The sequence below is a fragment of the Grus americana genome, chromosome 3 (assembly GCF_028858705.1).
Source record: "Grus americana isolate bGruAme1 chromosome 3, bGruAme1.mat, whole genome shotgun sequence".
NCBI lineage: Eukaryota > Metazoa > Chordata > Aves > Gruiformes > Gruidae > Grus > Grus americana.
In genome coordinates, this window is record NC_072854.1 from 101482903 (window position 1) to 101495770 (window position 12868).

At 40.8% G+C, this 12868-nt stretch overlaps 1 protein-coding gene across 11 annotated transcripts in view; it reads left to right on the top strand.

Annotated features, from left to right (window-relative positions):
* RPS6KC1 (ribosomal protein S6 kinase C1) overlaps window positions 1-12868 on the top strand; it is a 96856-nt gene that overhangs the window by 20189 nt on the left and 63799 nt on the right. For 10 of the 11 annotated variants that reach the window (XM_054822711.1, XM_054822712.1, XM_054822708.1 and 7 more), the window contains 4 exons: window positions 2060-2175; window positions 4260-4353; window positions 8762-8821; window positions 9626-9988. In XM_054822711.1, the coding sequence (XP_054678686.1) occupies window positions 2060-2175; window positions 4260-4353; window positions 8762-8821; window positions 9626-9988 (633 nt within the window). Of the gene's footprint in view, window positions 1-2059; window positions 2176-4259; window positions 4354-8459; window positions 8479-8761; window positions 8822-9625; window positions 9989-12868 lie in introns of those variants that run through there. The other variant, XM_054822718.1, reaches the window with a different exon arrangement.

Genomic DNA, 12868 nt, shown 5'->3' on the forward strand with positions numbered 1-12868 from the left:
ATTATGCTGCCAGAAAGTCAAACCTTTTACTCATGTGGCTAATATCAGCTAAATTTGAGAGGGAAGGCAGTTGCAAATGTAATTATATTTTTACAAAGTTTGTGAAATGGCAGCCGAGTAAGAAGAGGCGTCCTGTGGTGCTACCGAGGGCCAGGCAAGGCTCAGCTTGTGCCCCAGAGGTTTGCAGCTGCCTGGAAAACTGGTGAACACGTGTCGGTCAGCCTGGCGGTGCTGGTCCTGACATGTCCTGCCTTGTACCCAATGAAAGTTTCAAGAAGATGTGGATAAGGAAATTTAGTTTGTATTTGGTTTGATGACAGAGTAGATGGGGCAGAGAAAGATCCCTGAGAAACCAGGAAAAATATCTTACAGAATTACTTGTTTGCAAAACTTACCTGGTTTTGGTCTTGTTCAGTGTTTACTTCTTTGCAATTGAGTGTTTCATTGTAACAGTGTGTGTAGATTGATTTTTAACTGGCCTATGCTGCTGTGCTTTACTGAAGGAAGTTTTTTTTTCCATGATGTCCTTATTTTGCGTGGAATGAAGCAAAAGCCCTAATGCACCCACAGTGTTGCTCTGAAGACATAGGAAGTTTGATGAGCAGTTTAATAGAGGCTGATTTCAGTGTTGCCACTCAACGTGGTAGCATTGCCTTTGCCTTCTTTCTGCTTGCTTGTTGCTCACTCTTTTGTACAGCTGCTAATGTTTGTACAGCTGAAAGGGCAGGGTGAGCAAGTCACGGAACTAATCCAGCTGAAAATTAGCCCAACGATGTCTTTCCTTTCCTTTCATGGAAAAATAACCCCTAAAAGCTTTGTTTGTGATCTTGTGAGTATGTGTGTTTCTTTCTAGTTTTATTTTCTTTTTTCTGGTACCACATCGGCAGGAGCTATTTACTTGAAGAATTTCTGGAAAGAATCCTGCTTTGATACTTTCTTCTGGGATTATTTTTTTGCTTGCTCTGTGTATAAATGAATTTTGCTTCTGTATTCAATGTTTCTTTTGTCCTCTTCAAAGGTTAATGCCACAGAGCTGTCACAGGTGGTTCTTATTTTTCTGGTCATGCTGTTACAGCAATACTGTTTCTTGAACTTGTCTTCCCAGTCCTTTTTTTCCCTCTGTATAGCTGTTCCAATATCTGTTCTATTCTCCAATTATTACTGTTAACCTCTGCCCTTTTCTTTATGTAAACTTGTAACTATTTCAACAACAAAGTGATGTTGATATGAAAAGCTAAAATAAGTTGTGTGCAATTGTGAAGAAAGTGAATTTAAGGTAGCAATCCAAGGGTTCTTTCTCCTGAGAAGCAAATCTCTCAGGTGAACTGTGGGATTGTTTTTTAAATATGTTTTTTCTAATTGGAATGTCTTGGGTGCTGGGCAGGGAAAAGGGAAGGATCGTACGTTTTGGTAAATGAGCTGCTTCCCAGCTCTGCTTACCTCTTGAATCCAGGAGGAGATGAGACCCAGTCTGCGTGGAGCTACTTCAGAGGAAAGCTTCAGTGCCCGGTAGCAGGGCTTCACCATCTCCCCTACACTGTCTCCTCCATAAATGGCACCTTGGAATTGATGATCTGTTTGGGGGCTTTTAGCAATACTTCATTTACTGTCTGCTCATATTGTGTGTTGTTCTTGAGAATATGTGAAGAATGCTCAGCTCCTTACAGGATTTGGGCCATAATCAAGGCTGACACTGACTGGCATATTGTCAAATTGTGCATGTATCATTTATTGTTAGATAACACTGGACATCCGTTAGTGTCTCTTGGCTAATCAAGAGTGTTGCCTCACATATTCTTACGATGAGAGGGCGAAGGATTCTTGTCGTAGCTGCCAGCTTTCATCATCTGAATGGATTACAGAAGACGGGACTAGGGACAATTGAGAATAGGAAGTTTGAAGATTTGCTATGTTCTCCTGAAGCATTGGAATGACTTTCATAGACTCAGGGCATTGTCTCCAGAAGGTTGCTTTTGTCTTGTTTCTTTTCACGGTGGTTATTATTGCAGAACAGATGTGTAGTTATTTCTAAAACTGTTGATCTATGTGTCTCTTCCAGGGCGATTTGATGAAACTGTGATTGAAGAAAGAAGGCAATGTGCTGAAGATCTCTTGCAGTTTTCTGCTAATATCCCTGCTCTCTATAACAGCAAACAGCTTGAAGAGTTTTTTAAGGTTTGTTAGTATTTGCAGAAGTATTTGCTTCTTACCGATATGAATAACGTATAGTGCTGATTCTGCTTTACTTTATAAACCACGGAGTGACAGTGAGCTGATCTGACACACTTTGTGAAGTGACTGGGAGTTTTCCATTCACTCTGGAAGTGTGGCTTAAAAAAACCCCAAACACGCCACACCTCTACAAGGTAGAAAGTTTTACACAAACTTCAGGTGAAGGGATTTGGAATTTTTGTTTATTGAATGATGAGCAAAACCTGTGATGCTAAATCCAGGTGTTCAGTGGGAAGGTAATAAAAATATTGTCACCATTTCTATATTTTATGTAGGTGTTTATAGTTTCAAACCAAAGGAAGAAAGACTGTCTGTATTGTTTTCTTATGGCCTATTACAGATTCAGGTCTGTGACAACAAATTAGGTATATAAATAGTCAAATGTGCTGCATGTACAGTGTTGTGAGAACCACTCTCCAAAACATAGTTTAAGACAATATGTTGATCCAGACTTCCTCTTTATTCCATCTGAAGCAGTTTGTTTTCATTAGTTCCTTCAAACCTCTTTATTTTCAGTAGCTTAGTTAGCTTAGTCCAACATTCTGCAAACACATCAGCATAAATTTACATGTAAACATGGTAGTAACTCCCTGGAATGAAGGAAATGCTCATCTGAGTGAAATGGGACTCAAGTGTATGAATGTGTTAAGTATATTTAAATGATATATATGCAAAAGCAAAATTACAGCAAAGCACAAAAATCCTAACTTGTTTCGATGATGCAGTTATTGCAGAGCCCTTTAAAATACTTAAGGTAATTTTCTTTAAGCTTTGCTGGCAGCAATGAATGGGAGATTGAGTTAGAGTATTTTACTTTTCAGTATATTTGCATTTGCACTTTTTCAGTTCTTTGGAAATATTTCTGTTTTGTGTTTTGAGGCATTTGTTCAGAGCTCTTTTCCTCTCCTTTACGTAACAAAAGTATTAGTTTTAGCCTTCCAATGGACCTTTTCTGGCTTTGAAAGGCAATGAATCAATCTAAAAAAAGCATTAGTTTTTATAGAAGCAAGTAGGTCTGCAAGGGGAGTTATGCAAGTGTAATGATTTAGGCTCATTTGTTAGCTGATGTTGTGTCATGTTTTCCTGTAAGAAACCCTTAGATTTCAATCAGTCACCAGCTCAGCCAGTGTCTTTCAGCTCCGCTCACGGGCGGTTTTGTTCCTTTTCAGATTTTTGTGCAAACAGCCATGGAGAGATAGACTTGGACAATGAAGTCTTAGAAACATCCAAAGGGAGTGCTGTCTGTATCTGTGTGCTATTGACTCCAGAAAAATGGGCTGGCTAGTGTGAAAATGTGCTGGGCTAGTTCAGGACAGATTAGCAATGCCCATTTGTAACACTGCCTTGGAAATGGTGCGGTTTCTAATAAAGTTGCCTGGAAGGTGTGTACCTGAGATGCAAAGCAGAAATTTAAAAAAAAAAACCAAACACAAAACATTTAGGTGGGTTCTCGTGCAGTTAATTGTTCCTGTTGTTACTTCACTTAGCTCTGATTCCTTTCAAGCTTGGGAGGGAATAATGTCGCTCTTATATGCTGGCCCCGGCCTTATCTTCCCTGTTTGTCCAGTCTTGACTACAACTGAACTCAAGATAGTGGGTCATGGGTGGGACATGATTCTGACAGACAAACACTCCTGCGTGACGGATCTGCTAAGCCTGGGAACACCGCTGAAGGGTACAGACTGTATGTGCCACAGTAGAGCAGGAGCATTGCTGTTCTCTGTTAAACTCTGGTGTTTGCAGGCAGACCTGCTGCAGCCTATATGGTTCAGGACTCTTGTTGCTCACCAGAGAAGCTGCAGTAGGCTAACTGTTCAGGTGCCTAGAGAGTTTGTGGCAACCGAATGTAGCCTAACCAAAAGCCCTTGTTTAATTTTGCAGGCTTATATAGTTAAATTAAATGCATTAGCTCTAAAGGAATGGAGCATTCCGTGGTTAGGAAATTTAATTTTGACTATTGCTGCTATATAATGAGGCTTTCCATAGAGCATAGCAGCTAAATAATTCCTTTCCCTCATTCTTTTCAGGGTGGAGAGGTACATGATGGGTCTGAACTGATTGGTCCTGTTGAGCCTCTGTCTGACTCTCTTACTGACAACCTGTCTGACTGCAGCTCTGAAGGTTTGCTTTCTTTTCTCATGTAACCTTACAACGTGGTCTGTTCTAAAGTAACATGTAAATGACAAATGCTATATTTGTAGGAGCATTGGCATCCAGTTTCTATTTGTTATGACAGAAATGCTGGAACTGGGATTAACAAAAGCGAAGTTGGGCTCAGCACTTCACTACTGGAAGTTTGCTTCTAACAGGAAGTCTTCGGGGAGTTTGCCTAGTCCATTCTAGAAGTCCTAGTGCTCTGTCACTCAAAAAGAACTGCTTTTGGTGCTGACTGAACAGAACCCTCTGGTTTTAATGTACTGAAATCCTGCCTGCTTCCCACAGGTTGGGCAAACAGTGTGGTAGTGTTCACTACTAATCATCATCTCAAGCTGTAAAAACTTGCGGAGAACTTTAAAACCATTTTGAGGTTGATCAATAAATACAAAGATGACTGACTGAATTTGCATAGAGCATGAAAAACAGGTTTAAGATTTTAACTGCCCCATTCGTTTCAGAGGGTTCTCATTCAACTGTTCACGCTCTGGGTGTCACTGTGCTTTCAGTGCTTAGTAAAATTCAGAAGAGAGTTGGTATCATATTTTAAAATTTTAGGTATGTCTTCTGGATTTGAGGATATGGGAATGGTGACTGTTAAAGCCTACTGCAAGGCTTAGGGCGATAAGTTGTTTAAATCTCTTAGAAAAAACTGCCAGCATTTTTTCTTTTCCTGAGAAGAACTCTCTATTCTTGAAAGTCTGAGAGGTTGTGTGTTAGAGCCTGTGAGGTCTATGTTAAATCAAAAACTGGAAATCTGTCCCTTAACTTGCTAATGTTTTCTGGTTGTGCTGTGCCAATGGAGGGTACATCCCTCTTCCTAAGATTGCATTTCCTTAGCACAGCGTAAAAGATGCACATGAATGGTTTAGATACCATGTGCAGCATAATTTTAGTGGCACTTCGCTTGCACTAAGTAATAGTATGGCTGTAAGGTAAGGTCAGTCAGCCCAAATAAATACTGTGCTAGGGCTTCTTGCCTGCCTCTGGGGGCTGTAACTTAAGCATCTCTGTATATAATCATCTGCCAAGTACCATGCAATCTTTTAGATATTTATTTATCTCTGAGTTATGCTTGGGTCCTTGTGACTTCTAAGAAATTCTTTTCCAGCCTTTCAGATTTTCCTTTGGAACTGTTTTACACTCATGTATAAATACATATTATTATAGAAACGCTTATTAAGCTTATTTGGGAGATTCTGTTTTTTGTTTTTTTTTTTCCTTACCCACTTAATTTCCTCTGATCTCTTTCTACCATAGGACTTGTTTTACCAAAACTCTGCTTGAATAACAAGAACTGCTTGTGTTTTCTAATAGTGCTTTGTTTGTTTATTTTTGTTTGAGGTTGTGTGACTTGTCACTGGGATCTCTCAATGTCAATAACTTTATGCTTAGGTATATAATACATTCTAAGTGTGCAGTCAGTTTTGCATTTTATTTTGTAGGATCTTCTATGATGTTAACAAACCAATGCCCCTACAATATTTCATTCTGTGAAGGGAAAGGTATAGAGCCATTTAATGACAGAGTATAGTTATCATAAATACTGGTGATTAGTTTTAAAAGGGCACTATTTCTGTGAAATTTAACATTCCAGATTTTGACAATGCACCCATTTTACATTGTGCCTTATAAAAGAAAAAGTGTTTAATATCAATGTTTCTATTCTTTATTTGCAAGGGCCTCAGTTTTACAAGATAAACCACTTCCTTTATGTGAGAGAAAATATTGAAAAGAAAAAAATGCTGTAAAGTAGAAAAATTCTTTGATACCCTTCTGAATCAGCTGGAGTGCTTTTAGGGGATACTCGCAACAACTATGAGCACAGGATTTCCAGATGCTGAATGTGACTTTTGTGGAGTTATATTTTCTAAAATCTTATGTGTCTTCCAGCTCATATTTTCTTATGTTTGAAACCAAATTTTGGCCATGGGGGGAGACTAGGGAGGGAAAGAAACATCTGTCTTTAAGGCCTCTAGATGGCAGTGGAAATACTTGGTTCTGAGTCCTCTCCCTGCCTCTCCTCAGGGCATCCTGCCTGCATCTCATTTCTCCCAGTCTGATTATCGTGATTAACTGTGATAGTTCACTAGTTGTTAGTTTTTGTGAGCATTCAGGGGCCTCCACATGGGCGCAGCTCCTTCAGGCTGTTGTACTGAGGAGTATCAAACTCATTCCTTAACAGGTGCTGGTGTTTGCTTATAAGGGTGGGTTGTGTTTTCTCACTTTTATCTGTTCTTTGCAGACAAAGTTCATCTTGCAGAAGGTGTGCACGTTAATGGTAGAAGATGCAAATTGATGGTAGTTGAAATGTTTTTGTACCGAAACAAGCGATAAGTATCTTGCTTGTAAAAGCAATTTGGCAGTTCATGCTTTCACAGGAACCTGCTTTCCAAGAGGCCAGGTTACCCAGGCTTTCCACCAATTTTTGGAAACTGCGTTTACTCCTCATATACCCCGTGAAATTGCACAAGACAGAGACAAGTACAGGAATTTATGTTCAATTTCAGCATCATTGTACTCATCTAATATTCCTGACAAACAATCACTCTGTCTTCCTCTCTGGGTACATGGGATAATGTTCAAATGTCCAAGTCCCTCTCCAAAAGTCTTTCTATACCAGTTGCCAAATTTTTTAGAGAAATTCACTGGGAAGCTCATCTTTTTTTAATTCTTTCTTTCCCCTCTCCTTCTGTTTTACCATGTTCATATTATCTTCCCAGAAATAAGCACGTGCAGTTCAGCCTCTTCCTACCCCTCGGGCTATTTGGAAACCCCTTGACTGTGCCTGTGTGGTGCCAGACCTGGGCTCTAAACCTGACCTTAAGCAAAGTTTATTAGCTCAGGCTCTGTGCCATACTAGCTGTGTTCACACAGCTTCTGGTCAAGTTGGCTGCAAGAGAAGAGGAAATGTGGTTTTGTTTGGACTGCAGGGAGGGCAACTTGAGTCCGTCTGAAATCTGCTGTGTGGATGTGCTGTAATTCCTCCAGTCTGGGTGGCCAGCACACCCTTCCTGCAAATCTCCAGCTTTTCCATTCATTCTTTCTATCTGCACCTTTTGTCCATCGGTCAGCTCTGCTTCCACCTATACGTTCCCTAGCTAGCAATTTCTCTTCACTGAACAAAATAACTCGACTCCTCTAAATGTTATTTCATAAATTCTCAGTCCTCTGCACCCAAATTTAACATTGTGGTCCCTAAATTGAGCAGGTGAGCGTCCCATTATTATTATTATTATTACACTAATTAATGAATCTTCTGTCTCCCAACTGCTGTGTTGTGAGGTTGCCTTCTTTCTTGCAGGACTTGGAGCTACACAGGCAGTTTTCTTCTCTGCATGGACATTTTGCTTTATGTCCCTCCCTTGAAAAGATCAGGAGCGTTGTCTTCTGTGCACCCTGTCACCTCTTCTGAAGTAGTCTTGTGTCACTAAGTATCACTGTCCCTTGCTTTTCACACAAAGAGTAGCTGGTAATCTGTTCTTCGCGTCTCTTTCCTCTCACTTATGTTAAAGGAACCGCTACCTTTTAGAAAAGCAATATTTCTACAGTGCCTTTTTATTCCTCTTCCATAAATTGCAAACTCCCTCTAACTCTACAGTTGCGGAATCAAAAAGAAAGTTTGAGTTAGTTGCCTTTGAGTCAGCTCCTTGCCACTGCCACGTACTTTTTGAAGATAAGTCAGAACACTTTACCTGATAATGTGGATAAACTCTTGACTCTGTCGATAATACAGAAGAAAGCAGACACCAGGTTTTTGCTCAGAATTTACTTTCTCTGTGTGTACAAACAGCTAAATGTCTTGACCTTGTTGCCTGTTTTATTGCCTCAGTGGGTACATGTGCCAAGGTGATAAAACAAACTGCTACTTGATATCCAGGTGGCACTGCCAAATTCGTGGCTTGCTCCATATGTCTCATGCAGGGTACTATTCTGGAATGACATTTTTGAGACTGAAAGCTGGCTTTTTTTTTTTTTTCCCTTGGTGTGTAGGTCCCAGCTTTGAAGGCTCTCCTGTTTTAAGTCTCCTTAGCTGTAAATCATCAGAGCAGTGAGAGATAGGGATTAAAGTGCTGCTGCTGTTGAAATTAGGTGAGTTGGAGTGCTGAGATTTGAATTAGCCCCCCCCAAGCAAGCACCTGTGTTTTGTTTTTAACCTCAGAGGCGACGAAAAATGGTAAATCTAATACCACTGTCACGATTTTAATGGCGTCTTACCAAATTGATATTTCTGATAGCTGGTCAAAGAGCAGTTTCATCTTATGTACTTTTACCTGTAGTAGGGTCATGCCCTTTCATTCTGATGGCAAGTGAACCTCTAATCTGTTGTAGAAGAGGATGTCAGAAACATTTTTGTCATTCTTGTCCTTTTCAGTTCGAAAGGATTTAAGTGGGCTTGATGATGTGACACTTACGAGCCAATCGGAATGTGGAGGTGAGATCTATAAGTTGATTCCATTATGTTGTAGAATTTAAATTATTAGAAAGTCATAATTATGAGTGAATGCTTTTCATGGATGATAATCCTTACAGAATGAAATGGTGTACATTTAAAATATCTTTGCCATTTATTTCCAAATAACACTGCTAAGTTGCTGTGGTTTAGTTACTAAGGGTCAGCTTGCAATAAGTATATATGCTTTTAACTTATGGCAAATGTAAAATAAAATGTGTTAGCTCAAATTTCAGTGAAAGGTGTAAGCTAATTCATTTTACCATACATGGTAGATGTGAGTTAGAATGCTGCATGATGCATAAGCTGACAGTAGCTTTGTCTTCATTCAAACTCCTTATTTACTGTTTTGGGGATGCTTCATCTTACTGATTTAAAACAGTATGTTGGGATTTCTTGCAATGGTAATCTGGCTCCTGCTGATTGACTTTTCTGATAGCACTCACACAGAGAGGATTAGTTTTGTAATTTCCTGGAGCCCAACAATATGCAGGCTTTGAAAGTTTATGTTGGGTGTAAGATGTTGATCTCTTCATTCCCAGTATTAAAATGAAGACCAGTTGCTCTGTGGAGTTTGCAGCTAACTTTAAAATATATGTTTCCACAGGTACTCAAAAATAATTTCTAAGACAGCTTTACATGCAGGGAATTTCTGTGCACAAAGTCCCAGTAAGATGCATAAGTGAGAAGAAAGCTAAAATCTTTGAATGGAATAAAGAATTTTGGAGATTCCTAAGGTATATGAGAAATCTAGAATAATGGATGTCTTTCTGACTGTGCTTTCAGGCTTCTCCAGTGACAGTGACCTGATCTCTCTGACAGTTGATGTAGACTCCCTTGCTGAGTTAGATGATGGAATGGCATCCAACCAAAGTTCTCCCAGTAGAGCTGTTGGCCTTTGCCCTACTTCTGAACCCCCAGCACAAAGCACACTGGCGCCTGAGCAGGAGTGGAGCAAACCTGAAGGAGAGAAGGAAAGCCATAGTCTGTTTACTGGAAGCTTAAAACCCAAGCCTGGCAAACAAGATTACTTGGAGAAAGCAGGCGAGTTGATAAAACTGGCCTTGAAGAAGGAGGAGGAAGAAGATTATGAAACTGCCTTCAGCTTTTATAGAAAGGGGGTTGATCTGCTTCTGGAAGGTGTTCAAGGTATGGATCTTCCCATTATGTTTGCCTTCCCTTTGGTTATGGGTATTTGTTTATGGCGTTTCCTTAGTTAACATCAGCTTACTGTGTTGCAAAGAGGTGATATGAAAAGCAGAATGATGTGTGCCGGGCTTTCATGTGCTTGATAACTGCTGTGCATAGGAGAGAGAGAGAAATCTTTCTCTCTAAGATCGAATGGTAATTTAGGGTCTCATCTTCCAAGTGCCAAATATCTCCTCTTTTAAAATTGCGGCACAACCTTCGACTTGCAGGTAAGTAGCAAAGTGCTCCACTTTTGCCTCTTTCTTTTTTTATTACCTAAGCATTAATTAATATGTGGCACTTGCAGCACTGTTGAAACATTATTTAATTTACATGGTTAAGTGAGGATTAATTATCCCCATTTTACGCATGGGGAGAGGCAGACTCAGGTTAACTTCCCAATCACAACAGGATTAGAACTATTCTTGGCTCACAGCCTCTTCTTCTTCCACTAAACCGTTCTCCTTTTCTAGCTAAAGGATGCATGCAAACTTATATGCCTGCACTGCTAGAGGAGAGCAGGATTTTTTATTTTTATTTTTTTCCAAAAGACTTTGCAGACATATATATTGACATACAAAAGCTGTTGTTAACTGACCAGATGTAACTACATCCGAGTTTCTGCAGAGTCTCCTTGCACTTGATCAGTCAGGGAACAATTTTTTCCCCTTCCATCTCTAGCTCTTAAGAATCTAGAGTAATAACCTCACATATTTGCATTTTGTCCAGCAATGGCATAAAACTATAAAGCACAGGAAAAGATTTGTTCTTTCCTGGAGTGAATTCAGGGTCTGTGTATTGTGCTTCTGTCCCACACAGATCAAATGAATAAGATTAGAATTGTAGCTTTGTTTGACAGTATACAGCACAGATGCATTATGCTGCTCTAGATCTGAACTTAAATACAAGCAGAAGCCTTTGCTGCATCTCAGTAAGATGCACAGCAGTGGTCCAGACCCCCTGAACAGTTCTAGGAATGGAAGTTACCTGCTGAGCTGCTTTAACAGGGCCTAGCAAAAAATATGAATAGATTACTGATGAAAACTTAGAGGTGTGGGCCAAGACCTGTTCATAGCCTTTGCTTAAAGTGCCTTATACTTTTTGGCAAAGGTAAATCCACCTCTTTCTTTTCAAGTCCCAGTGGTGTCAGTAGGGTTGCAGCTTTGCTGCTGTTGTGGCTTTTCAATAGCATCCTATCTTTCCTTGCCTGTGTTATCAAAATGCTTTTCATTCTTGATGTTGAATATGCTGGCAGTCCCTCTGTTGGAGAGCCCAGCTATTCTTTCTTCACTAATATGCTTCTTCATAGACCTGTGTGCCATTCAGTTATGGTCTTCTGAAGACCATATCTTCTGTTTTGTCGTAACCATTTCTGTCATCTCCCTGTGACGCAAGGCTGCCATGATGCAGTTTTAAACTGACAGTTCACGTTTCAGCTTCAAAAAGCTTTCTTTATTAAACAGTTTCAAACTGTTAGGGCATGAACAGAAGTCAGGCTGTCACACATCGGTTGAGCTGTGGTAACTATGCATGCGTACTTGAGTTGTGGCAGTGGTTAAACATGTTGACTTTGAATCCATGGTAATCCTTATGGTAATATGTTTACCTTGAAGTTGTGAAAGGCTGTTCTTGAATGTGTTGTAGGTGACTTGCTCAACTGATGTGTAATAACTCATTAAACTAGAGTGGGTTGAGCTTTTTACTTACATTTGCTAACATTTCCTCTAAGGACTTGTGCTGCTTTGCTGTTGACTAACTACTCATCTAGCTACCTCAGATGACCGGTAATCCTTTTCTCTCACCCATTCGTGTTTTCAGGCTAGGAAAAAAAATCAAGGAGTCTGAGAAAAGTGTGATATTCTGCCCTGTTTCCCTGGTGACACTCAGATAGTACAGTGGGGGTTGTTATTGAGAGGTGGGCCTGTGTGAACCTCATGAAGTTTAACAAGGCCAAGTGCAAGGTCCTGCACGTGGGTCAGGGCAATCCCAAGCACAAATACTGGCTAGACGGAGAATGGGTTGAGAGCAGCTCTGAGGAGAAGGACTTGGGGGTGTTGGTGGACAAGCAGCTCAACATGAGCCAGCAATGCGCACTTGCAGCCCAGAAAGCCAACCGTGTCCTGGGCTGCATCAAAAGAAACGTGACCAGCAGGTCAAGGGAGGTGATTCTGCCCCTCTACTCTGCTCTTGTGAGACCTCACCTGGAGTACTGCATCCAGCTCTGGGGTCTCCAACATAAGAAGGACATGGAGCTGTTGGAGCCAGTCCAGAGGAGGGCCATGAAGATGACCAGAGGGCTGGAGCCCCTCTTCTATGAAGACAGGCTGAGACAGTTGGGCTTGTTCAGCCTGGAGAAGAGAAGGCTCTGGAGAGACCTTATAGCATCATTTCAGTACCTGAAGGGGGCCTACAAGAAAGCTGGAGAGGGACTGTTTACAAGGGCATGTAGTGATAGGACAAGGGGTAATGGCTTTAAGCTGAAGGAGGGTAGATTTAGATTAGATGTTAGGAAGAAATTCTTTTCTGTGAGGGTGGTGAGGGCACTGGAACAGGTTGCCCAGAGAAGCTGTGGATGCCCCCTCCCTGGAAGTGTTCAAGGCCAGGTTGGATGGGGCTTTGGGCAACCTGGTCTAGTGGAGGGTGTCCCTGCCCACAGCAGGGGGGTTGGAACTAGATGATCTTTGAGGTCCCTTCCAACCCACACCATTCTATGATTAATAAATAAATAAATAAATTTATATGTACCTGTGCATGTGTGTGTGTAGGGGTGTTCCTGATGGATGAAGAGATGTGTAGTCAGCACCTGCAACGTTCTCTGTGCAGTCCCTGACATTGCGTCTG